Genomic DNA, 25,167 nt, shown 5'->3' on the forward strand with positions numbered 1-25,167 from the left:
GCTTACTGAATGTCTGCAATCGATTGACGGAGATCCTGAGATCTTCTGTCAGGAGACTCACATGTTGATTCTGCCTTGGCCATTTTTTCCAACCTGTGGGACCTGAGACAAATCACTTTCACTGGTGCATGCACCAAGTTTTCATACAAAGTACCTATTATGTGTCAAGCACTGTGCTGGGCACAGGGGGCAACAAACACAGAAACAATCCCTGTTCTCAAAGGGATTGCATTTTACAGAGGGGGAGGGGGTGTGGGCACACTAACACTAAATATATACAAAGTAATTTAAGGCTTAATGTCAGAAGGACTACCCAAGGCCTCAGTTCCCTCATTCATAAACTGAAGGGATTAGACAAGAGAGCATCTGCATTCCCTGCAAGAACCCAATGACTCAATCAATGATGTCAGCATGGGGATTCCAGCCTGAAATTAAGGGAGGTGGGTGGGGCTCTTATCCAGAAGCCAAGGCACCCCCCCTCCCCCCTCCCAACCCTAAAGCTAGGAGAGGCTAGCCTGGGAGTCTGGAGTCGTGGTCCACATACTGTTTGGGACCTGACATGTATGTGGCCAGGCCAAAAAAATCCCCTCCCTGCCCCATACTCAGGGAAGTAAGGCAGCAGGCCAACTGCCATGAATGTTGGGTCACTTCTGCCATTTTGCAGCTCTTTCTCAGTCCATCACACAGAAGCACAACCTACAAAAACACACAACATCCCAAGATGTCACACACTCAGAATGGATAAACACACAAACACACACACACAAAACAAGCAACATTTACAAAATACACATATGCATTCCAAACTGACACACCAATACACATACACATACTACATACATACAAAGCATATACAGACACTCAGATTGGATACAAACACCACAACAACAAAAAACCACACACACAAACCAAGAAACACTCACAAAGTATACACACTCAATCCTGACAGATACACACGCGCACACACACACACACACACACACACACACTACATATATACAAAGCATACAGAGGTACCTTTAGTAGATAAACAAACCAAAAAAACCACACACACAAAAAAGCAACACTCACAAAGTGTATATACTGGGTCCAAACTGACCTACACATGCACACACTTATACAAACATTCAGACACTATATACATACAAAGCATATATAGACACCTTGATTGGACACACAAGCCACAACCAAAACACACACACATACACACAATGAGGAACATTCCCAAAGTATATATATTCAATCCACACTTACACATACACACTACATACATACAAAGCATATAGACACCTTGAGTTGAAAGATACACCACACACAAAATACACAAAACAAGCAACATTTACAAAATATACACATTCCAAACTGACACCTACATGTAAACACATACTACATACATACAAAGCAAATACAGACACCCTGAGTGGATACACACACCACACCAAAAAAATGAGCAACACTCAAAAAGTATACACACTAAATCCACAAACACACATACACAATACATACATACAAAGCATATGGATACCTTGAGTTGAAATACACACCACGCAAAAAATACACAAAACAAGCAACACTCCCAAAGTATACACTAAACTGAAAGACACATACTACATACAAAGCATATACAGACATCTTGAGTGGATATACACACCACACCAAGAACACACTCAGAATGAACAACACTCAAAAAGTATAGATACTCAATCCACACTGACACATTCACACACTACATACATACAAGGCATATACAGACACCTTGAGTGGAACAAATACACACCACACACACACACACACACACACACACACACACACACGACAATCAACACTCACAAAGTATAAATACTCAATCTAAGCTGACCCACACAGACACAGATACATACATACTGTATACATACAAAGCACATACATACATCTTGAGTGGATATACACACCACACACAAACAAAACACACACAAAACAATCAACACTCACAAAGTATACATACTCAGTCCTAAGTCACACATGCTACATACATACAAAGCATATACAGACACCTTGAGTGGATACATACACCACCACAACAAAAAACACACCTACACAAAACAAGCAACATTCTCAAAGTACACACTCTCAGTCCAAACTGACACACCCACAAATACTACAAACATACAAAGCATATAGAGACACCCTGTGTGGATATACATGCATGCATGTATATGTATACGTGTATGTATGTGTATGTGTGTATGTATATGTGTATGTATATGTGTATGTATACATTTATTTATATATATATATACACCACACCAAAAACACACATGCACCAAAAAAGAGGAACACCCAGAAAGAATACAGTTAGTGCAAGCTGACATACATAGACACAACATAAATACCACACACATACATACATCCTGAGTGAATATACACCACACACATACACAAACCACACAAAAAACAAGCAACACTCACAAAATACACACACAACCCTAACTGATACACACACACACACACACACACACACACACATACACAAAGCATATACAGACACCCTGAGTGGATACACATACCACACTAAAAAAAACACAGGAAAAAAAAGTAATACTCACAAAGTATACACACTCAGTCCAAAGGGACAGACCAACACACATACACACTGTACATATATACAAAGCATATACAGATACATTTACATCATAATAAAAAAACCCACACACGTCACAAAACAAGAAACACAAAGTATTACACACAGTACAAACTCTCTCACACACACCTCCTCTCTCCCTCCCTCCCGGAAGCTCCTCCCCAAACTCCTCCTCCTCCTCTTCGTTTCCCCGCCTAGCCGGTCGGCCTGCTGCTGCCCAGGGCTTGGCCTGCCGCTGTCCTCCCGCCGAGGCTCCGTTCGCAGACCTGCACTCACTTCTGTAAGCAAGCACTGCTGCCCACCGCCCGCCGCCCCCCTCTGCCCGCTCCCTCCCTGCACGAGTCGTTACCCGAGCACCACCACCCCTCCCCCGCCCGGCTCGGGGTCCTCGGGCAAGCGTTAGGCCGCCTCAGGGCCCTTCCATCCTGCTCCGCTGGTCTCGGGCCCAGCCCCGGGTTCCGTCTCTGAACTGCAAGCTCTGCGGCCTGGTTCGGGGGAGGCACTGGTGGCGCCCGAAGCTGAAGGCCTGAGCCCTGTGTCCCCCTCCCTTTTCCCTCCTGCCCCTCCTTTTCCTCGCGCCCCATTCCCCCTCCTCCCCGAACCCCGGCTGGAAAAATTTGGAAGTGCCTAAGCCTGGGGGCTTGCCCGCCCCCCCCCCCACCCCTCCCTCCCCCGCTCCCGCTTGAGAGAAGGGCGGGGGTCACTGGCTCAGAGTTGACTGAAGCCAGCGAGGAGCTGAGGGCGAATAAGAAGCCTCTCGAGCTTTTGTGACGTAAGGCCTCGCGGCCCAGCCGTTTGGAATCTCAGCGGGACAGTTTACCGCCCCTGTAACCTTGGGCATGGCCGGCTCACTTGCTCCCCTGAAAGCTTGGGCCATCATTCTGTCAAGAATAAAATGAAGGGGGGAGGGGCGGGGTTAGAGCTAGTGACCCAGGAGGGGGGTCCCTTCCAGCTCCAGTCTGGGACACCCCCTTACCCCCTCCCTCCTGGTGCTGTCTACATGTTTCAGGGCCCTGGGGCTATCTCACCCAGGCTCAATCTTAAGGTTCTGCTCCACTCAGGGGGAAGGGGTGGGGGTGGAGGGCAAGAGTCGAAATGGAAAGCCTCCCCCCATCCCATCCGGTACTCCCCCCACTTCTGCCCAGATGTGCCTTTGGTTGCTGAATTGCTAATAATCAAACACTCAGTTTCAATGTATCCTCCACTAGCATAAATTCCCTACCCACTCTCCAGAAACTCCAGGAAGGCAGAGATCAGGGCTCACTTGTGCTTCCATGCCCTCCACAGGACCCCCCCACCCCACCCCCACCCCCACGCCCCCACACAGAGTAGGATCTAAGAAGGTATGGAATGAATGGATGGGTGGAGTAAGTGAGAATGGATGGGGAAAAATAACACATGTAAAATTATCCACATACCAAACTCAGAGACATCAGTGTTGATTATCCCCACTGTAGTGTTGGGAGGAAAGTAGTCCCTAGACCCACCCAAGTGTCACTCCTTTCTTCTTTAAACCCTTTTCTTGTGTCTTAGAATAGCCACTAAGAGCAGTAAGGGCTGAGCAATTGGGCTTAAGTAACTTGCCCAGGGTCACACAGCTAGTAAGCTAGTAAGGACAGATTTGAACTTAGATCCTCCTGATTCCAAGCCTGGCACTATCCACTGGACCACCTAGCTGCCCAGAGCAAACATTCTCTAAGAGATGGCTCTAAGTTCTCCTTGTTCCTGTCACTTTCTATCACCAGGCTTAGTTTATAGACCCAAAAGTTAGAAACAAAATGCTCTGGAATTCATCTTTGCTCTACAATTGGACATTTCTCCCCTCCCAATTGATTTGGGTAAAGTGTTTCTGCTTCTGAAGTTGCCTAATGGGCCCAGGAGGAAGATGCCAATGGTACTTGGTGCACAATGCTTCATTTGCCCTTTTTTTTTGCAACTTGAAATAGGCTGCAAGACAAATGAGTGAAGCAGAAGCTTGAGAAAGATGAAATTTGGCTGTCTTTCCTTCCGGCAGCCTTATGCTGGCCTGGTCCTAAATGGAGTCAAAACCCTCGAGACTCGTTGGCGTCCTTTGCTGGCAAACCAGCACAGCCGCACCATTGCTATTCACATTGCTCAAAAAGACTGGGAAGATGAATCATGGAAGTATATACTGGTAGAGAGGCTCGGGATGACAAGCATGGAGATTCAGGCATTATTGGATGAAGGAGAGAAGTTTGGCAGAGGAGTCATTGCTGGTGAGTTTAATTAAGGCTGTTTGGATTAAATGGAGAAGAATAATATTGGCCTACTAAGGAATCCCACATTCACAGGCTCCCCATCCCTTAACACACAGACACACACACACACACACACAGACACACACACACACACACACACACTCACTCACAATTTAGCTACCAGTTACTAGGCAGCTAGGTGGCATAGTGGAAAGACCTGCTTTCAGATTCAGCCTCAGACACGTACTAGCTGTGTAACCCTGGGCAAGTAATTTAATTCTGCTTGCCTCACTTTCCTCATCTGTAAAATGAGCTGGAGAAGGAAATGGCAAGCCACTCGTGTCTGCCAAGAAAACCTTAAATGGGCTTACAGAATTGAATGTGACAAAACAACTGAACAACAACATTGTGTGCTGGTAGAAAGGTCATTGAATTTGAAGCCAGAAGTCCTGGATTATTTCCTAGCTGTGTCGCTCACTCACTGCTTGACTTCAGGGATACCTATAATAATCTAGGAATCTCTGAAGGTATTTCAAAGTTCCAGCTACTTTGAGAGTTGTGGGGTTGGTGATGGTTGTGGTAGGAGGTTAGGGTTTTGGTCTACAGATGTGTATTTCTCTTTTTTCCCCAAAACCCTTACCTTCCATGTTAGAATCAATACTGTGAACTGGTTCCAAGGCAAAAGAGTGGTAACAGCTAGGTTATGGGACTTATGTGACCTGCCCAAGGTCAGATAGAGTCTAAGGCCAGATTTGAATTCAGGACCTCCTGTCTCTAAGCCTGGCTCTCAATCCACCAAGCCACCTTGCTGCCCCTAAAGGATGAATTTTTCAGTCTCAACAACTGACAAAATCTACTCAAGGATGGTATGGTTAGGATCTCCATTACCAGAGGCAATGACAAAAATATTTGTTGTTGTTATTGTTGTCATCTAGTTGGTTCAGTTGAGTGCTATGATTTGTAACCCCTCTGGGGATTTTCTTGGCAAAGATACTGAAAGGGGTTCTCCAGTTCATTTTACAATTAAGGAAATGAAGGCAAACAGGGTTAAAGCGTCTTGCCCAGGATCACACAGCTACTAAGTGTCTGAGGCTACATCTGAACTCAGGTCTTCCTGGCTCTAGGCCCAGTACCCTATCCATTCTACCACATATTTGCCTAAGGACAATAATAACTGGTTTATATGGAACTTCAAGGTTTACAAAGTTCTTCCCATAACTGATTTTTGTTGATACCCACAATAATTCCTGAGAGGGAGATGCCTTTTCTATCCTCTTTTTTCCAGATGTTAAAACTATGGCTGAGAGACATTTAAGTAGCTTGCCTGAGTATCGAAGGCATAATTTGAACACAAGGCTTCCTGACTTCCTAGGTCCAAAATCCATAGTCAAGACCATCAATGATCTTTGACTTACCTCTTATTTTTCTCATAAAACTCTAGAAGTCTAGACAGGGGTTTGCTATAAAGTCTCTAAAATCTTTCTTTGGGTAAATTAATATTCTTTTGATGGTTGTTTAGTTGTTTTCAATTGTGTCACACTTCCTTGACCCTATTTGGAGCGTATAGGTCAGTGATGTCAAACCTTTTAAAGATGGAGTTCTAGGCCCCACCCCCACCCTACCCTCCCAGACTGAATGCCACCCCAGCCCCCCTTACCCCAGACAGATGAAGGAGGAGGAAGCACTCCCATTGGGCTGCTAGGCAGAGGGGAGGGTGGTGTAAAAAAATGTCATCATGTGTGGTGGAGAGGGGGAGGGGAGCAGCTCCACCCAAGTCCCTCTGCCTTTCTAGTAACAAATTACTAGTCCCTGGGGGTGAGGGGTGGCACGTGTGCCCACAGAGCACTCAGTGTGCCATAGGTTCATCATCACTGCTAGGTGTTCAGGGAGGACAACTAGCACCTCTATTGTGAGGGTTTGTTGAGCCCTTTTCAGGGCTACTCAATCAGCTTTTGTGTCCACCTGGCACTCTTATCCTTGGCTCCAAGAAGCTGTAGAATGCATAGTGGCCACACCCCAGTAAGCCACTTCCACAATGGGCTAAACCAGGTTGAGAGTAATTGATGGGCCACAAATACATGGATGAGTTAGAGGAGATCTCTGTCCCCAACATGTGAAAACTTCCCCTGGTGGAATGGGCAGCTGAGAACAATTTGTTCCAGTGGCTATGAAGGGTGCCTCAAGCAGGTGCTGTGGAGTGCTTAGAAGATGGTTGGACATCAGAGGTGCCACAGTTATCCCCTGTACCTGGGTCTCACTAATTGTCCTGACTTTTGCCTTGCCACTAGACTTGGATGCCTCTGGAAGCTGGAATGAGGCTAAAGACTGTGCAACTCTCCCTCACTTAATTCATGCGCAAGTCAAGACATCACCCTCTTGATGTCATTGGTCCTCTCTGAAAGGAAGGACAAACAACATTCTTCCTGTTGCTTGTTCTTCACCTAGAGTGTTATGTTATCTTACTAACTCAGTATTTCATATATAAAAAGACACACACACACACACACACACACACACACACACACGTGTTCATTAAAGGGAAAATAAAACCCTGACTCACGGGTACTTCTTTCCTTCTGTCCAGGGCTCGTGGACGTCGGGGAAACTTTGCAGTGTCCTGGAAATATGGCTCCAGAGAAGCTGGTGGACCTGGAAAACCAAGCTGTATTGACCAATGTGAAACAAAAGTACCTGACGACAATTTCAAACCCAAGATGGCTATTACGGCCCATCTTTGCTAAAGGTGGAAAGGATATATTTCAAGTGGATATCCCCAAAGAAGTGATCCCTATGGAGCAGGGAAAATTCATCAGAGCTTCCCTAGAATAAAGGGGCAGAGAACTGAGCCAGACATCTTTAATGGATATGGTTCGTATGTAAGTGACTGATACTGTCAATTCATCTTATTATAATAACATTAGATGTCTTGTAAAGGAAAACAAATTATTTCTTAACACCAGATAGTAGGAATCATGATTTTCAAGCTAAAACATCCGTGAGGTATACGGCAAGACAATGAAAACAACCAATAAATGTCATCTTGTGACTTTTTTATCAGTTCTGTCCATTGCAAGCCTGTAATAATAAAACATTTTTAAAAGTTTTTGCCCCTTGGGCTTGGTTTTATGTTCTTTTCTGTGTTAATTCTAGTAAAAAAACAGCATTGTGGGAGCAGAGAACACAACATGCAAGGTGACTGCTCAAATAAGCTCTCCATAAGAGGCAGATATTGACTGGGAAAGCCCTATTCAAGATCTAAACAGTGCCAAGATTTAAACTATTTTTAGAAAAACGTGTCTTGATCTCTCCTTTTGACATCACAAACATTTCCTGTTGAAGCTTCACTTCTCACTCATCTCCCCTTCCCCCCAACGGAACACTGCCATCCTCATAAACAAAAGCAACTACCATAGCAACAGCCTAACAGGCCGAGAAGGGAAGTTTTAAACTAATCCATCTGTGTAGTATCAACACATTTAAAACTGACTTTTACCCTCCCCCCAATAAAAATCACTTTCTCCTTCACAGCCCCAGACATTCTTCAGTTGGTAAAACTGAACATCCTCTCCCCTTCCTCCTCTTTCCAAACTTGAGAATATAGTGATCTCTAGTCCAATGCCGTCGCACTGTCTTACTTAGTCCGGTTTCCATCTGCCACTTTATCAATACTATTTTCCCCAAGGTCATCAGTTATCAAGATTGCAGAATCCTTGGCTAAGTGGCTTCAATTTTGTTTTTAAGTTTGATTGGTATTTTTTGTTTTTAGGCCACAGTGGTCGGCAGACAGATACACCCCTCCTCTGGGTTCTCTGCCGTGACACCTGCCACCAGTTAGCTTTCCCTTGAGAAAAGGCAAACAAGAAAAAAACTCAATCAGTGGTAGGATATTAGCTGTCAACCTATGCAGAAATCTGCACCTGTAAGGCAGCTTCCATCTCCAAGGAAAGGAGAGAGGGACAGTTAATGGCTTTTTGAAAGTCTTTATCCTTCTGGCTTTCTCTCAAGCCTTCTTTATTCTCTTGCCCCTTAACTAGATATCCCAGAACCTTCTGTCCTCAGCCCTTTTCCCTTTGTAATCTTTCTCGGGGCTTTTTCACCTGTTCCCTTGGCCTCAACTACCACCTTTTTACTAATCCCTTCCACATTGCCCTTCTAAGCCCCGCTAGATCTTCCCGCCAGGTGTGTTCGCTTGCTAGGCCCTCATCCCCCCAGCCCTTAATACCTCTCATTAAGTAGGTAATTGGAACCTTGGTGGCACAGTGGATGGAACACTGAGCTTGGAGACAGGGAGTTCTGAATTGAAATCCTGCCTCAGACACATAGCTGTGTGACCCAAGGTACCCTCCGTTTCTTCATGGGTAAAGGGATGACAATAGTACCTGGTGATCAAATAAGTTGGTGTATAAAGGGTGTCATAAATGGCTGCTGCTATTTTTATGCTTCTTATTCAGGTTTGGTTTATATAGCTGTACTATGCCCCTCCCTGGCTGATCTTCATCTTCATCTCTGGACCAGACCCCCCGCTGTGCAGGCTCTGAGCCCTATTCAGTGTGAGTGCCATAGATAGGTGCCTACGTGTGCTCCCATTTCAGGAGCAAACACCCCTGTGTTCATCCCGACCAACTGATAAAGTAGGAGGTGCCGGGAAAAAAAAAGCCAACTCTAGAGCAAATGTTGCTTTGGATTTTAAGACTTTAATTTGTATAGGTTTTTACACAAAGACAAAAATAGGAGACAGTAGTCATTGCGAAATTGTAGTCGACTTAATCAGAAGAGCTGTGTGGACTCTGGGTTGTTACTGTCTTGGATGAAGGTGCTTCGTTACCGTTGCAGCAGTTGCAAGCTGGGCAAGGATGGGCGGAAGAAGACACCTGCTGCTCGTTGGGCTCTGACACAGGCATGGATGAAGCAGCAGCCACAAACATAGCAAACCATGGGTTACATAAAGACATTAAAGTAGTGATTTGGGCATTTAGGGACGTAAAGTCCTGGTAGACTGAAGGTGGTAGCAGCCCCATATTGGAAGGATCAATTGATGCAGCTGGTTCTTGGGGAATAAAAAGACTTGACCCAGTACTATTTGGGGCTTTCCTAGGGAGAACTCGTGGTTGGATTTGTCTGGAATGACCAGCTGAATTCTCGAAAGTTCTTGCTTGTAGGGCGTAGGTCTTAAGGCTCCTCTTCTGAAAATGCCCAAATTTCTTCAGCACCTTCTTCTTCACTCGTTTGGCCATTACCCACTTTCTATAACGAGCCATTCTTACCTCCCTAAAGGAGAACTGTCTTCTCAGGACCCTCGGCTTCTTTCTTTTTGGTAAGGGAGAGACAGGGTTGGGTTGAGCCCTGTTTCTAATGCCCACTCTTCTTTTAATTCTTTGAATCAGAAAAGGGCAATCTCTTCGAAAATTGGAGTTCCGATAAATCTGCAAAGAAATCAGATACATTTTAGCCCTTTTCACTTCTCATTGGGCCATTTCAGTTGCTCAGTTTCAATTTTCAAAAATGTTACGATCTATTAATATTTCACCTTCTGCTTTGAGATCAACCTAACTTGATTTACTAGTGATTCTTCTTTACTAAATAAATAACGAAAGGCAAAGACCTTCGAGGTTTCTGGGAAATTTCTGTCTAAAGTGTTCAAAATATGAAAATGATTCCATTGATCCTATGGAAATACACCAGGCTTTGGGGAATTGGGGATAATCGAAAACAGCCAGAGCTACTTAAATAAGAGATTTTCAGAGCCTTTCCTGTCCTCTTGTGCCCTCAAAAGTTGTATCTGCTCTCAAATATAACCTTTTTAAGTATTTCTTTCCTTTTGAGTTTACCATTAATCCCTTCACTTATCATACATAATATCAAAATACCATAATTCAGAGAATTTCACTATTTTAACTACATGGAATTGAACTTTAACCTTAGAATTAAACTCTATGACTATACTTCAGAGAACTTATATTTTAACTATACAGAATTTAACTGTAACTTTAGAATTCAACTCTATAATCGCTATGATAGAATGTATACTTTATTTATATGGAATTTAATGGTAACTATAGAATTTAACTCTATAATAACTATAATTCATTGAATTTATATTTTAACTGTGTCAATTTTAACTTTAACTTTAAAATTCAACTTTATAATAACCGTGACAGAGAATTTATACTTTATTTATATAGAATTTAACTCTATAATAACTATAATTCATTGAATTTATATTTTAACTGTGTAAAATTTAACTTTAACTTTAAAATTCAACTTTATAATAACCGTAACAGAGGATTAATACTTTATTTATATAGAATTTAACTCTATAATAACTATAATTCATTGAATTTATATTTTAACTGTGTCAAATTTAACTTTAACTTTAAAATTCAACTTTATAATAACCGTGACAGAGAATTTATACTTTATTTATATAGAATTTAACTCTATAATAACTATAATTCATTGAATTTATATTTTAACTGTGTAAAATTTAACTTTAACTTTAAAATTCAACTCTATAATAACTGTAACAGAGGATTAATACTTTATTTATATAGAATTTAACTCTATAATAACTATAATTCATTGAATTTACATTTTAATTATGTAAAAGTTAACTTTAACTTTAAAATTCAACAGAGAATTTCTATTTTATTTCTATGGCATTTAACTGTATAGTAATTATAATTCAGTGATTTTCTATTTTAACTATAGAGAAGTTAAATGTAACTAGAATTCAGCTCTATACTACACTTTCTATTTTAACTCTATACAATAACTGGAGTAAGGACTGATTGTTACCATCACTTTTTTCATCCCCTGGTGAGAGTGAGCTGAAGACACGTTTATGCGAAGTTTAGAGAATCCGTAGAGATTGAGCTGTCGGATGAAGCTTTTCAGGCTAGAAGTTTCGAAAATCCTTATGAGCCCTTTCCTATCCAGAACTTCTCTTTGGAAAAACTCTTCATCAATGACTACACAGTCTCCATTCTCATCCCAACGGATGGACTTAAAGTGGTCGCTTTCTACTATCTTCCAAAGCTTCTTGGGAAAGGACAGGCACAGAAGATCGCCAATTTCTGTCAGACTCAAAAAGTGGCTGCTGAGCTCCTTTCCTTGTAAACTGGGATTTTTATTCATGGCTCAGGAAACATTCCTTCCAGGAATACCCAGAACTCCTTGACCCTTTGAGGTCAACTAAAAAAGGGAGTAAGCCTTTTAACAGGCTCCTCAGACTTCTACCTACTGAGGTTTTAAAGTTAGCTGTCCTGCCCTAAGTAGAACTATTTGCTCTCCCCCAGAACATTTCGAACCTGCTACACCCACTGGTCTGCTAAGACTAAAATGATCTCAGCGGTGTGAGCGCTGCTCATATAACCTGTGCCAAGAATCTAGAATCTCACTCAAAATTGAAACTATGGTGATATTTATTAGGCAAAAGATTCTGTACGTTCCAGCCCTCCTGATTGGTGGACAGCAGGACAGGCCAATTAACATTGCTCTCAAATACTGTTTCTGGAATATTCTGGCCAGTTTGGCTTGGGCCCTTTTGGAGGTAGCCCCGTTGAGGGAGATTCAAGGCAAATTGACCATAGATGGGTACCAGACGGTCAGAGAGGGAGAGGGCAGTCGAAAAAGAAGACCTTTTCACCACTCTGTGGGCTCGGGAAGACCAAACGAACACCAGTAAGAGTTGGACTTCATGAGTTTTTGGGGGGGGGCGGTTCTCAGGCCTTGACTAAACTCTCCCCCCACTTCTAACTATGTTATAGGGACACTGGATGACTGTGGAAGCACAGAGAAGTGGAGCTTCGAGGAAGAGAAATGGCGGTGGGGAGAGGCTGAGGAAACAGCATGGCAGCTGCCGCCCACCCCCAGAGGGTTTGGGGAAGGCCCTCCCTCTCTGCTCCTCTGCAGTTTTGGCCAGATGAGGAGGTTTGGGGGAGGACAAAGAAGGTTTGGGGTCCTGAGGGTGGGAGGAGGTGAGCCCCTTCGCAGCTGTATGTGTGTGGAAAGAGGGCAGTGGGCACTGGACCCCAGTTGGCTGCCTGGCTGGACACTAAAGGCTTTGGGAAGAGCCACTTTGGCTGTCAGCCCAGGTTAAACTCGTGGACTGTCTCACTGTGTGACAAGGCCCTAACAAGGAAGCTGGGTAACCATTTTCTGGGAAAGACACCAAAAGGGAAGGGGCTTCTGGGGACAGGGCAGGAGAATGCCCTGGGGGTCTAGGACCCTCCTCCTTCCTCCAGAAGACTGCTTCCCCCCCTTTGACAGTGGGGAAGCCATTTGGAGGTCTGGAGCGGGCACCTCCCCCAAACCAAAGCCCCTTAAGAACAAAGGGCAGGTCGCCATGCCAACCAGCAGGGGGACACAGACCTCACTCACTAAGCAGAAGGCTAGCCTAGTATCTGAAGAAGCCACCCAAGGAGCCCCCTAGGCCTAGAAGAACACCAAGATAACCTGGGTGTGCACAACAGGGAATTCCACATTTGGGTATGACATTCCAGGGTCCTAATAATAGCTCTGACAGGTGCTAGCTGGCACCACACTGAAACTAAACGGACTTCATTAGCTGAAGTACATGTATCAAGGGCCTACCATGTGCAAGGTACCTCAGTTTCCTTATTTATCTAATGGCAGGACTGAACTGACCTTCCGATCATGACCAAAGAGCGGTTCAGAGCTCTGTTGCAAGCCTTAGAGGATCACAGAATGCCGAAGTCGAAAGAGACAGCTGGGACCACTGAGGCCACCAGAACACGAAGGCCATCGAACTCAACAGCTGAATACAGACTCGCCATAGCTTCTAAATCTAAATTCTTTCTAATGTAAGCTGAACTAGTAGGGACAACAGAGACCCAATCACACAATTTGCCAGTTTTACAGATGAGGAGACTGAGGCTCAGAGGTTAACTGATTTATAAGTTCCAACCCTGTCCAAGGAATTTTATTGTAAGGTTTTATATGATGAAACATATACATGGGCACAATCACATATGGGCGGCACAAGTGTATACCTCTGGGGTGCCTTACAGAAAGACCTTGGAGCTCTCCACTTCCACAGAGAGTTTCCTGAACAGATATTCCCAGGACCAATGAAAACCAGGCCTCAGAAGAGCAGCAGAAAGCCTGATAGGAACACAGAGAAACAGAGTCACACAGACAGAGACACTGAGAGGAAACAGACACAAGACACAGAAAGACAAACAGATGGGTGCGCAGAGACAGAGACAATGACAAACAGAGACACTGAGACAGAGATGGAGACAGAGACAGAGACAGAGACAGACGGAGAGACGGAGGGGAGGACAGAGACAGAGAGATAACAGAGAGACAGAAGACAAAGAATGACAAACAGATGGGTGGCCAGAGACAGAGACAGTGAGAGACAGAGACACTGAGACAGAGATGGAGTCAGAGACAGAGACAGAGACAGAGACAGAGGGAAGGACAGAGACAGAGAGATAACAGAGAGACAGAAGACAAAGAATGGCAAAGAGATGGGTGGCAAGAGACAGAGACAGTTAGAGACAGAGACACTGAGACAGAGATGGAGACAGAGACAGAGACAGAGACAGAGACAGAGTGAGAGAGGAAGAGGAGGACAGAGACAGAGAGATAACAGAGAGATAACAGAGAGACAGAAGACAAAGAATGGCAAACAGATGGGTGGCCAGAGACAGAGACAGTGAGAGACAGAGACACTGAGACAGAGATGGAGACAGAGACAGAGACAGAGACAGAGGGAAGGACAGAGACAGAGAGATAACAGACAGACAGAAGACAAAGAATGACAAACAGATGGGTGGCCAGAGACAGAGACACTGAGACAAAGATGGAGACAGAGACAGAAACAGAGACAGAGGGAAGGACAGAGACAGAGAGATAACAGAGAGACTGAAGACAAAGAATGACAAACAGATGGGTGGCCAGAGACAGAGACACTGAGATAGAGATGGAGACAGAGACAGAGACACAGGGAGAGAGGAAGGGGAGGGCAGAGACAGAGAGATAACAGAGAGATAACAGAGAGACAGAACACAAAGTATGGGAAACAGATGGGTGGCCAGAGACAGAGACAGTGAGAGACAGAGACACTGAGACAGAGATGGAGACAGAGACAGAGACAGAGGGAAGGACAGAGACAGAGAGATAACAGAGAGACAGAACACAAAGAAAGACAAACAGATGGGTGGCCAGAGACAGAGACAGTGAGAGACAGAGACACTGAGACAGAGATGGAGACAGAGACAGAGACAGAGACAGAGACAGAGGGAGAGACGAAGGGGAGGACAGAGACAGAGAGATAATAGAGAGACAGAAGATGAGGAAAGACAAACAGATGGGTGGCCAGAGACAGAGACAATGAGAGACAGAGACCCTGAGACAGAGAAGGAGACAGAGACAGAGACAAAGGGGAGACGTAGGGGAGTTCAGAGACAGAGAGATAACAGAGAGATAACAGAGAGACAGAAGACAAAGAATGGCAAACAGATGGGTGGCCAGAGACAGAGACAGTGAGAGACAGAGACACTGAGACAGAGATGGAGACAGAGACAGAGAAAGAGACAGAGGGAGAGAGGAAGGGGAGTTCAGAGACAGAGAGATAAGAGAGAGATAACAGAGAGACAAAAGACAAAGAAGGGCAAACAGATGGGTGGCCACAGAGACAGTGAGAGACAGAGACACTGAGACAGAGATGGAGACAGAGACAGAGACAGAGACAGAGGGAGAGAGGAAGGGGAGGACAGAGACAGAGAGATAACAGAGAGATAACAGAGAGACAGAACACAAAGAAAGACAAACAGATGGGTGGCCAGAGACAGAGACAGTGAGAGACAGAGACACTGAGACAGAGATGGAGACAGAGACAGAGACAGAGACAGAGGGAGAGAGGAAGGGAAGGACAGAGACAGAGAGATAACAGAGAGATAACAGAGAGACAGAACACAAAGAAAGACAAACAGATGGGTGGCCAGAGACAGAGACAGTGAGACAGAGATGGAGACAGAGACAGAGACAGAGACAAAGGGGGAGACTTAGGGGAAGACAGAGACAGAGAGATAACAGAGAGATAACAGAGAGACAGAAGACAAAGAATGGCAAACAGATGGGTGGCCAGAGACAGAGACACTGAGACAGAGATGGAGAGAGAGACAGAGACAGAGACAAAGGGGGAGACTTAGGGGAGGACAGAGACCAAGAGATAACAGAGAGATAACAGAGAGACAGAACACAAAGAAAGACAAACAGATGGTTGGCCAGAGACAGAGACAGTGAGAGACAGAGACACTGAGACAGAGATGGAGACAGAGACAGAGACAGAGACAGAGACAGAGGGAGAGAGGAAGGGGAGGACAGAGACAGAGAGATAACAGAGAGATAACAGAGAGACAGAAGAAAAAGAATGACAAACAGATGGGTGGCCAGAGACAGAGACAGTGAGAGACAGAGACACTGAGACAGAGGGAGAGAGGAAGGGGAGGACAGAGACAGAGAGATAACAGAGAGATAACAGAGAGACAGAAGACAAAGAATGGCAAACAGATGGGTGGCCAGAGACAGAGACAGTGAGAGACAGAGACACTGAGACAGAGATGGAGACAGAGACAGAGACAGAGAGAGAGGAAGAGATGAAGGGGAGGACAGAGACAGAGAGATAACAGAGAGATAACAGAGAGACAGAACACAAAGAAAGACAAACAGATGGGTGGCCAGAGACAGAGACAATGAGAGACAGAGACACTGAAACAGAGATGATGACAGAGACAGAGACAAAGGGGGAGATATAGGGGAGGGCAGAGACAGAGAGATAACAGAGAGATAACAGAGAGACAGAAGACAAAGAATGGCAAAGAGATGGGTGCCTAGAGACAGAGACAGTGAGAGACAGAGACACAAAGACAGAGATGGACACAGAGACAGAGACAGAGGGAGAGACGAAGGGGAGGACAGAGACAGAGAGATAACAGAGAGACAGAAGACAAAGAATGACAAACATATGGGTGGCTAGAGACAGAGACAGTGAGAGACAGAAACACTGAGACAGAGATGGAGACAGAGACAGAGAGAGAGACCAAGACAGAGGGAGAGAGGAAGGGGAGGACAGAGACAGAGAGATAACAGAGAGATAACAGAGAGACAGAAGACAAAGAAAGACAAACAGATGGTTGGCCAGAGACAGAGACAGTGAGACAGAGATGGAGACAGAGACAGAGACAGAGACAAAGGGGGAGATATAGGGGAGGGCAGAGACAGAGAGATAACAGAGAGATAACAGAGAGATAAAAGACAAAGAATGACAAACAGAAGAATGGCCAGAGACAGAGACAATTAGAGACAGAGACACTGAGACAGAGATGGAGACAGAGACATAGACAAAGGGGGAGAAGTAGGGGAGGTCAGAGACAGAGAGATAACAGAGAGATAACAGAGAGACAGAAAACAAAGAAAGACAAACAGATGGGTGGCCACAGAGACAGTGAGAGACAGAGACACTGAGACAGAGATGGAGACAGAGACAGAGACAGAGAGAGAGGGAGAGAAGAAGGGGAGGACAGAGACAGAGAGATAATAGAGAGACAGAAGATGAGGAAAGACAAACAGATGGGTGGCCAGAGACAGAGACAATGAGAGACAGAGAACCTGAGACAGAGAAGGAGGCAGAGACAGAGACAAAGGGGAGACATAGGGGAGTTCAGAGACAGAGAGATATCAGAGAGATAACAGAGAGACAGAACACAAAGAAAGACAAACAGATGGGTGGCCAGAGACAGAGACAATGAGAGACAGAGACACTGAAACAGAGATGATGACAGAGACAGAGACAAAGGGGGAGATATAGGGGAGGGCAGAGACAGAGAGATAACAGAGAGATAACAGAGAGACAGAAGACAAAGAATGGCAAAGAGATGGGTGCCTAGAGACAGAGACAGTGAGAGACAGAGACACAAAGACAGAGATGGAGACAGACACAGAGACAGAGACAGAGACAGAGGGAGAGACGAAGGGGAGGACAGAGACAGAGAGATAACAGAGAGACAGAAGACAAAGAATGACAAACAGATGGGTGGCCAGAGACAGAGACAATGAGAGACAGAGACCCTGCAACAGAGAAGGAGACAGAGACAGACAGAGACAGAGGGAGAGACGAAGGGGAGGACAGAGACAGAGAGATAACAGAGAGAGAACAGAGAGACAGAACACAAAGAAAGAGAAACAGATGGGTGGCCAGAGACAGAGACAGTGAGAGACAGAGACACTAAGACAGAGATGGAGAACGAGACAGAGACAAAAGGGGAGACATAGGGGTGGTCAGAGACAGAGAGATAATAGAGAGACAGAAGATGAGGAAAGACAAACAGATGGGTGGCCAGAGACAGAGACCCTGAGAAAGAGATGGAGACAGAGACAGAGACAAAGGGGGAGACATACGGGAGGTCAGAGACAGAGAGATAACGGAGAGATAACAGAGAGACAGAAGACAAAGAAGGGCAAACAGATGGGTGGCCAGAGACAGGGACAGTGACAGACAGAGACACTGAGACAGAGATGGAGACAGAGACAGAGACAGAGGGAGAGAGGAAGGGGAGGACAGAGACAGAGAGATAACAGAGAGATAACAAAGAGACAGAAGACAAAGAATGACAAACAGATGAACGGCAAGAGACAGAGACACTGAGACAGAGATGGAGACAGAGACAGAGACAGAGACGGAGACAGAGTCAGAGGGAGAGACGAAGGGGAGGACAGAGACCGAGAGATACAGAGAGATAACAGCGAGACAGAACACAAAGAAAGACAAACAGATGGGTGGCCAGAGACAGAGACAGTGAGAGACAGAGACACTGAGACAGAGATGGAGACAGAGACAGAGACAGAGGCAGATACAGAGGGAGAGACGAAGGGGAGGACAGAGACAGAGAGATAATAGAGAGACAGAAGATGAAAAAAGACAAACAGATAGGTGGCCAGAGACAGAGACAATGAGAGACAGAGACCCTGAGACAGAGAAGGAGACAGAGACAGAGACAAAGGGGAGACGTAGGGGAGTTCAGAGACAGAGAGATAACAGAGAGATAACAGAGAGACAGAAGACAAAGAATGGCAAACAGAGGGAGGCCACAGACAGAGACAATGAGAGACAGAGACACTGAGACAGAGATGGAGACAGAGACAGAGACAGAGACAGAGGGAGAGAGGAAGGGGACAACAGGGACAGAGAGATAACAGAGAGATAACAGAGAGACAGAACACAAAGAAAGACAAACAGATGGGTGGCCAGAGAGAGAGACAGTGAGAGACAGAGACACTGAGACAGAGATGGAGACAGAGACAGAGACAGAGACAGAGGGAGAGAGGAAGGGGAGGACCGAGACAGAGAGATAACAGAGAGATAACAGAGAGACAGAAGACAAAGAATGGCAAACAGATGGGTGGCCAGAGACAGAGACAGTGAGAGACAGAGACACTGAGACAGAGATGGAGACAGAGACATAGACAAAGGGGGAGAAGTAGGGGAGGTCAGAGACAGAGAGATAACAGAGAGATAACAGAGAGACAGAAGACAAAGAATGGCAAACAGATGGGTGGCCAGAGACAGAGACAGTGAGAGACAGAGACACTGAGACAGAGATGGAGACAGAGACAGAGACAGAGACAGAGGGAGAGAGGAAGGGGAGTTCAGAGACAGAGAGATAACAGAGAGATAACAGAGAGACAGAAGACAAAGAATGGCAAACAGATGGGTGGCCAGAGACAGAGACAGTGAGAGACAGAGACACTGAGACAGAGATGGAGACAGAGACAGAGACAGAGACAGAGGGAGAGAGGAAGGGGACAACAGAGACAGAGAGATAACAGAGAGATAACAGAGAGACAGAACACAAAGAAAGACAAACAGATGGGTGGCCAGAGAGAGAGACAGTGAGAGACAGAGACACTGAGACAGAGATGGAGACAGAGACAGAGACAGAGACAGAGGGAGAGAGGAAGGGGAGGACCGAGACAGAGAGATAACAGAGAGACAGAAGACAAAGAATGGCAAACAGATGGGTTGCCAGAGACAGAGACAGTGAGAGACAGAGACACTGAGACAGAGATGGAGACAGAGACAGAGACAGAGGCAGAGACAGAGGGAGAGACGAAGGGGAGGACAGAGACAGAGAGATAATAGAGAGACAGAAGATGAAAAAAGACAAACAGATAGGTGGCCAGAGACAGAGACAATGAGAGACAGAGACCATGAGACAGAGAAGGAGACAGAGACAGAGACAAAGGGGAGACGTAGAGGAGTTCAAAGACAGAGAGATAACAGAGAGATAACAGAGAGACAGAAGACAAAGAATGGCAAACAGAGGGGGGCCACAGACAGAGACAATGAGAGACAGAGACACTGAGACAGAGATGGAGACAGAGACAGAGACAGAGACAGAGGGAGAGAGGAAGGGGAGTTCAGAGACAGAGAGATAAGAGAGAGATAACAGAGAGACAAAAGACAAAGAAGGGCAAACAGATGGGTGGCCACAGACATAGACAGTGAGAGACAGAGACACTGAGACAGAGATGGAGACAGAGACAGAGACAGAGACAGAGGGAGAGAGGAAGGGGACAACAGAGACAGAGAGATAACAGAGAGATAACAGAGAGACAGAACACAAAGAAAGACAAACAGATGGGTGGCCAGAGAGAGAGACAGTGAGAGACAGAGACACTGAGACAGAGATGGAGACAGAGACAGAGACAGAGACAGAGGGAGAGAGGAAGGGGAGGACCGAGACAGAGAGATAACAGAGAGACAGAAGACAAAGAATGGCAAACAGATGGGTTGCCACAGACAGAGACAGTGAGAGACAGAGACACTGAGACAGAGATGGAGACAGAGACAGAGACAGAGACAGAGACAGAGGGAGAGAGGAAGGGGAGGACAGAGACAGAGAGATAAGAGAGAGATAACAGAGAGACAAAAGACAAAGGAGGGCAAACAGATGTGTGGCCACAGAGACAGTGAGAGACAGAGACACTGAGACAGAGATGGAGACAGAGACAGAGACAGAGACAGAGGGAGAGAGGAAGGGGAGTTCAGAGACAGAGAGATAAGAGAGAGATAACAGAGAGACAGAAGACAAAGAATGGCAAACAGATGGGTGGCCAGAGACAGAGACAGTGAGAGACAGAGACACTGAGACAGAGATGGAGACAGAGACAGAGACAGAGGGAGAGAGGAAGGGGAGGACAGAGACAGAGAGATAACAGAGAGATAACAGAGAGACAGAAGACAAAGAATGACAAACAGATGAACGGCAAGAGACAGAGACAGTGATACAGAGATGGAGACAGAGACAGAGACAGAGACAAAGGGGGAGACTTAGGGGAGGACAGAGACAGAGAGATAACAGAGAGATAACAAAGAGACAGAACACAAAGAAAGAGAAACAGATGGGTGGCCAGAGACAGAGACAGTGATACAGAGATTGAGACAGAGACAGAGACAGAGACAAAGGGGAGACATAGGGGATGTCAGAGACAGAGAGATAACAGAGAGATAACAAAGAGATAAAAGACAAAGAATGACAAACAGAAGAATGGCCAGAGACAGAGACAATTAGAGACAGAGACACTGAGACAGAGATGGAGACAGAGACAGAGACAGGGACGGAGACAGAGTCAGAGGGAGAGACGAAGGGGAGGACAGCGACCAAAGATAACAGAGAGATAACAGAGAGACAGAACACAAAGAAAGACAAACAAATGGGTGGCCAGAGACAGAGACAGTGAGAGACAGAGACACTGAGACAGAGATGGAGACAGAGACAGAGACAGAGGCAGAGACAGAGGGAGAGATGAAGGGGAGGACAGAGACAGAGAGATAATAGAGAGACAGAAGATGAAAAAAGACAAACAGATAGGTGGCCAGAGACAGAGACAATGAGAGACAGAGACCCTGAGACAGAGAAGGAGACAGAGACAGAGACAGGGACGGAGACAGAGTCAGAGGGAGAGACGAAGGGGAGTTCAGAGACAGAGAGATATCAGAGAGATAACAGAGAGACAGAAGACAAAGAATGGCAAACAGATGGGTGGCCACAGACAGAGACAATGAGAGACCGAGTCACTGAGACAGAGATGGAGACAGAGACAGAGACAGGGACGGAGACAGAGTCAGAGGGAGAGACGAAGGGGAGTTCAGAGACAGAGAGATAACAGAGAGACAGAAGACAAAGAATGGCAAACAGATGGGTGGCCACAGACAGAGACAATGAGAGACAGAGTCACTGAGACAGAGACACTGAGACAGAGATGGAGACAGAGACAGAGACCAAGACAGAGGGAGAGAGGAAGGGGAGTTCAGAGACAGAGAGATAAGAGAGAGATAACAGAGAGACAAAAGACAAAGAAGGGCAAACAGATGGGTGGCCACAGACAGAGACAGTGAGAGACAGAGACACTGAGACAGAGACACTGAGACATAGATGGAGACAGAGACAGAGACAGAGACAGAGGGAGAGAGGAAGGGGACAACAGAGACAGAGAGATAACAGAGAGATAACAGAGAGACAGAACACAAAGAAAGACAAACAGATGGTTGGCCAGAGACAGAGACAGTGAGACAGAGATGGAGACAGAGACAGAGACAGAGACAAAGGGGGAGATATAGGGGAGGGCAGAGACAGAGAGATAACAGAGAGATAACAGAGAGATAAAAGACAAAGAATGACAAACAGAAGAATGGCCAGAGACAGAGACAATTAGAGACAGAGATACTGAGACAGAGATGGAGACAGAGACATAGACAAAGGGGGAGAAGTAGGGGAGGTCAGAGACAGAGAGATAACAGAGAGATAACAGAGAGACAGAAGACAAAGAATGGCAAACAGATGGGTGGCCAGAGACAGAGACAGTGAGAGACAGAGACACTGAGACAGAGATGGAGACAGAGACAGAGACAGAGACAGAGGGAGAGAGGAAGGGGAGTTCAGAGACAGAGAGATAACAGAGAGATAACAGAGAGACAGAAGACAAAGAATGGCAAACAGATGGGTGGCCAGAGACAGAGACAGTGAGAGACAGAGACACTGAGACAGAGATGGAGACAGAGACAGAGACAGAGGAAGAGACAGAGGGAGAGATGAAGGGGAGGACAGAGACAGAGAGATAATAGAGAGACAGAAGATGAAAAAAGACAAACAGATAGGTGGCCAGAGACAGAGACAATGAGAGACAGAGACCCTGAGACAGAGAAGGAGACAGAGACAGAGACAGGGACGGAGACAGAGTCAGAGGGAGAGACGAAGGGGAGTTCAGAGACAGAGAGATAACAGAGAGACAGAAGACAAAGAAAGACAAACAAATGGGTGGCCAGAGACAGAGACAGTGAGAGACAGAGACACTGAGACAGAGATGGAGACAGAGACAGAGACAGAGGCAGAGACAGAGGGAGAGATGAAGGGGAGGACAGAGACAGAGAGATAATAGAGAGACAGAAGATGAAAAAAGACAAACAGATAGGTGGCCAGAGACAGAGACAATGAGAGACAGAGACCCTGAGACAGAGATGGAGACAGAGACAGAGACCAAGACAGAGGGAGAGAGGAAGGGGAGTTCAGAGACAGAGAGATAAGAGAGAGATAACAGAGAGACAAAAGACAAAGAAGGGCAAACAGATGGGTGGCCACAGACAGAGACAGTGAGAGACAGAGACACTGAGACAGAGACACTGAGACATAGATGGAGACAGAGACAGAGACAGAGACAGAGGGAGAGAGGAAGGGGACAACAGAGACAGAGAGATAACAGAGAGATAACAGAGAGACAGAACACAAAGAAAGACAAACAGATGGTTGGCCAGAGACAGAGACAGTGAGACAGAGATGGAGACAGAGACAGAGACAGAGACAAAGGGGGAGATATAGGGGAGGGCAGAGACAGAGAGATAACAGAGAGATAACAGAGAGATAAAAGACAAAGAATGACAAACAGAAGAATGGCCAGAGACAGAGACAATTAGAGACAGAGATACTGAGACAGAGATGGAGACAGAGACATAGACAAAGGGGGAGAAGTAGGGGAGGTCAGAGACAGAGAGATAACAGAGAGATAACAGAGAGACAGAAGACAAAGAATGGCAAACAGATGGGTGGCCAGAGACAGAGACAGTGAGAGACAGAGACACTGAGACAGAGATGGAGACAGAGACAGAGACAGAGACAGAGGGAGAGAGGAAGGGGAGTTCAGAGACAGAGAGATAACAGAGAGATAACAGAGAGACAGAAGACAAAGAATGGCAAACAGATGGGTGGCCAGAGACAGAGACAGTGAGAGACAGAGACACTGAGACAGAGATGGAGACAGAGACAGAGACAGAGGCAGAGACAGAGGGAGAGATGAAGGGGAGGACAGAGACAGAGAGATAATAGAGAGACAGAAGATGAAAAAAGACAAACAGATAGGTGGCCAGAGACAGAGACACTGAGACATAGATGGAGACAGAGACAGAGACAGAGACAGAGGGAGAGAGGAAGGGAACAACAGAGACAGAGAGATAACAGAGAGATAACAGAGAGACAGAACACAAAGAAAGACAAACAGATGGTTGGCCAGAGACAGAGACAGTGAGACAGAGATGGAGACAGAGACAGAGACAGAGACAAAGGGGGAGATATAGGGGAGGGCAGAGACAGAGAGATAACAGAGAGATAACAGAGAGATAAAAGACAAAGAATGACAAACAGAAGAATGGCCAGAGACAGAGACAATTAGAGACAGAGATACTGAGACAGAGATGGAGACAGAGACATAGACAAAGGGGGAGAAGTAGGGGAGGTCAGAGACAGAGAGATAACAGAGAGATAACAGAGAGACAGAAGACAAAGAATGGCAAACAGATGGGTGGCCAGAGACAGAGACAGTGAGAGACAGAGACACTGAGACAGAGATGGAGACAGAGAGAGAGGCAGAGATTGAGACAGAGGGAAGGACAGAGACAGAGAGATAACAGAGAGATAACAGAGAGACAGAAGACAAAGAAAGACAAACAGATGGTTGGCCAGAGACAGAGACAGTGAGAGACAGAGACACTGAGACAGAGATGGAGACAGAGACAGAGACAGAGACAGAGGGAGAGAGGAAGGGGAGGGCAGAGACAAGAGATAACAGAGAGATAACAGAGAGACAGAAGACAAAGAATGACAAACAGATGAACGGCAAGAGACAGAGACAGTGATACAGAGATTGAGACAGAGACAGAGACAGAGACAAAGGGGAGACATAGGGGATGTCAGAGACAGAGAGATAACAGAGAGATAACAGAGAGATAAAAGACAAAGAATGACAAAC

At 45.7% G+C, this 25,167-nt stretch overlaps 2 protein-coding genes and 2 long non-coding RNA genes across 7 annotated transcripts in view; 2 read left to right on the top strand and 2 right to left on the bottom strand.

Moving 5' to 3' along the window:
- LOC103103589 (uncharacterized) overlaps positions 1–2,781 on the bottom strand; it is a 69,554-nt gene extending 66,773 nt beyond the window's left edge. The window contains exon 1 of the long non-coding RNA XR_008914681.1: positions 7–2,781. This is a non-coding gene — a long non-coding RNA (uncharacterized LOC103103589). The remainder of the gene's footprint in view (positions 1–6) is intronic.
- On the top strand, positions 2,743–7,942 carry LOC100025458 (protein EOLA1). Its single transcript, XM_001376354.5, has 3 exons — positions 2,743–2,900; positions 4,567–4,857; positions 7,424–7,942. The coding sequence occupies exons 2-3, from the start codon at positions 4,605–4,607 to the stop codon at positions 7,666–7,668; spliced, it is 498 nt and encodes a 165-aa protein (XP_001376391.1). The 5' UTR covers positions 2,743–2,900; positions 4,567–4,604; the 3' UTR covers positions 7,669–7,942.
- Positions 7,943–9,513: 1,571 nt separating this feature from the next.
- On the bottom strand, positions 9,514–13,052 carry LOC103102448 (heat shock transcription factor, X-linked member 3-like). Its single transcript, XM_007507267.3, has 2 exons — positions 11,635–13,052; positions 9,514–10,262 (listed from the first exon to the last, which is right to left on the bottom strand). Exons 1-2 carry the CDS (start codon positions 11,971–11,973, stop codon positions 9,603–9,605), a joined length of 999 nt encoding a protein of 332 aa, XP_007507329.1. The 5' UTR covers positions 11,974–13,052; the 3' UTR covers positions 9,514–9,602.
- LOC130456130 (uncharacterized) overlaps positions 12,291–25,167 on the top strand; it is a 93,034-nt gene continuing 80,157 nt past the window's right edge. Inside the window, exons 1-3 of one of the 4 annotated variants that reach the window (XR_008914633.1) lie at positions 12,291–12,519; positions 12,606–13,326; positions 13,474–13,661. This is a non-coding gene — a long non-coding RNA (uncharacterized LOC130456130). Of the gene's footprint in view, positions 12,520–12,605; positions 13,662–25,167 lie in introns of all 4 variants that reach the window. The other 3 variants (XR_008914632.1, XR_008914631.1, XR_008914634.1) reach the window with 3 other exon arrangements.

The sequence above is a fragment of the Monodelphis domestica genome, chromosome X (genome assembly GCF_027887165.1).
Source record: "Monodelphis domestica isolate mMonDom1 chromosome X, mMonDom1.pri, whole genome shotgun sequence".
Classification (NCBI taxonomy): domain Eukaryota; kingdom Metazoa; phylum Chordata; class Mammalia; order Didelphimorphia; family Didelphidae; genus Monodelphis; species Monodelphis domestica.

Bases quoted from the DNA above. Each gene is read 5' to 3' on its own strand.
- LOC100025458 (XM_001376354.5), top strand. From the start codon at position 4,605: ATGAAATTTGGCTGTCTTTCCTTCCGGCAGCCTTATGCTGGCCTGGTC. The intron at 4,858-7,423 runs GTGAGTTTAATT...CCTTCTGTCCAG, and splicing joins TGGCAGAGGAGTCATTGCTG to GGCTCGTGGACGTCGGGGAA.
- LOC103102448 (XM_007507267.3), bottom strand. From the start codon at position 11,973: ATGAATAAAAATCCCAGTTTACAAGGAAAGGAGCTCAGCAGCCACTTT. The intron at 10,263-11,634 runs GTAACAATCAGT...ATTTCTTTGCAG, and splicing joins AGGGGATGAAAAAAGTGATG to ATTTATCGGAACTCCAATTT.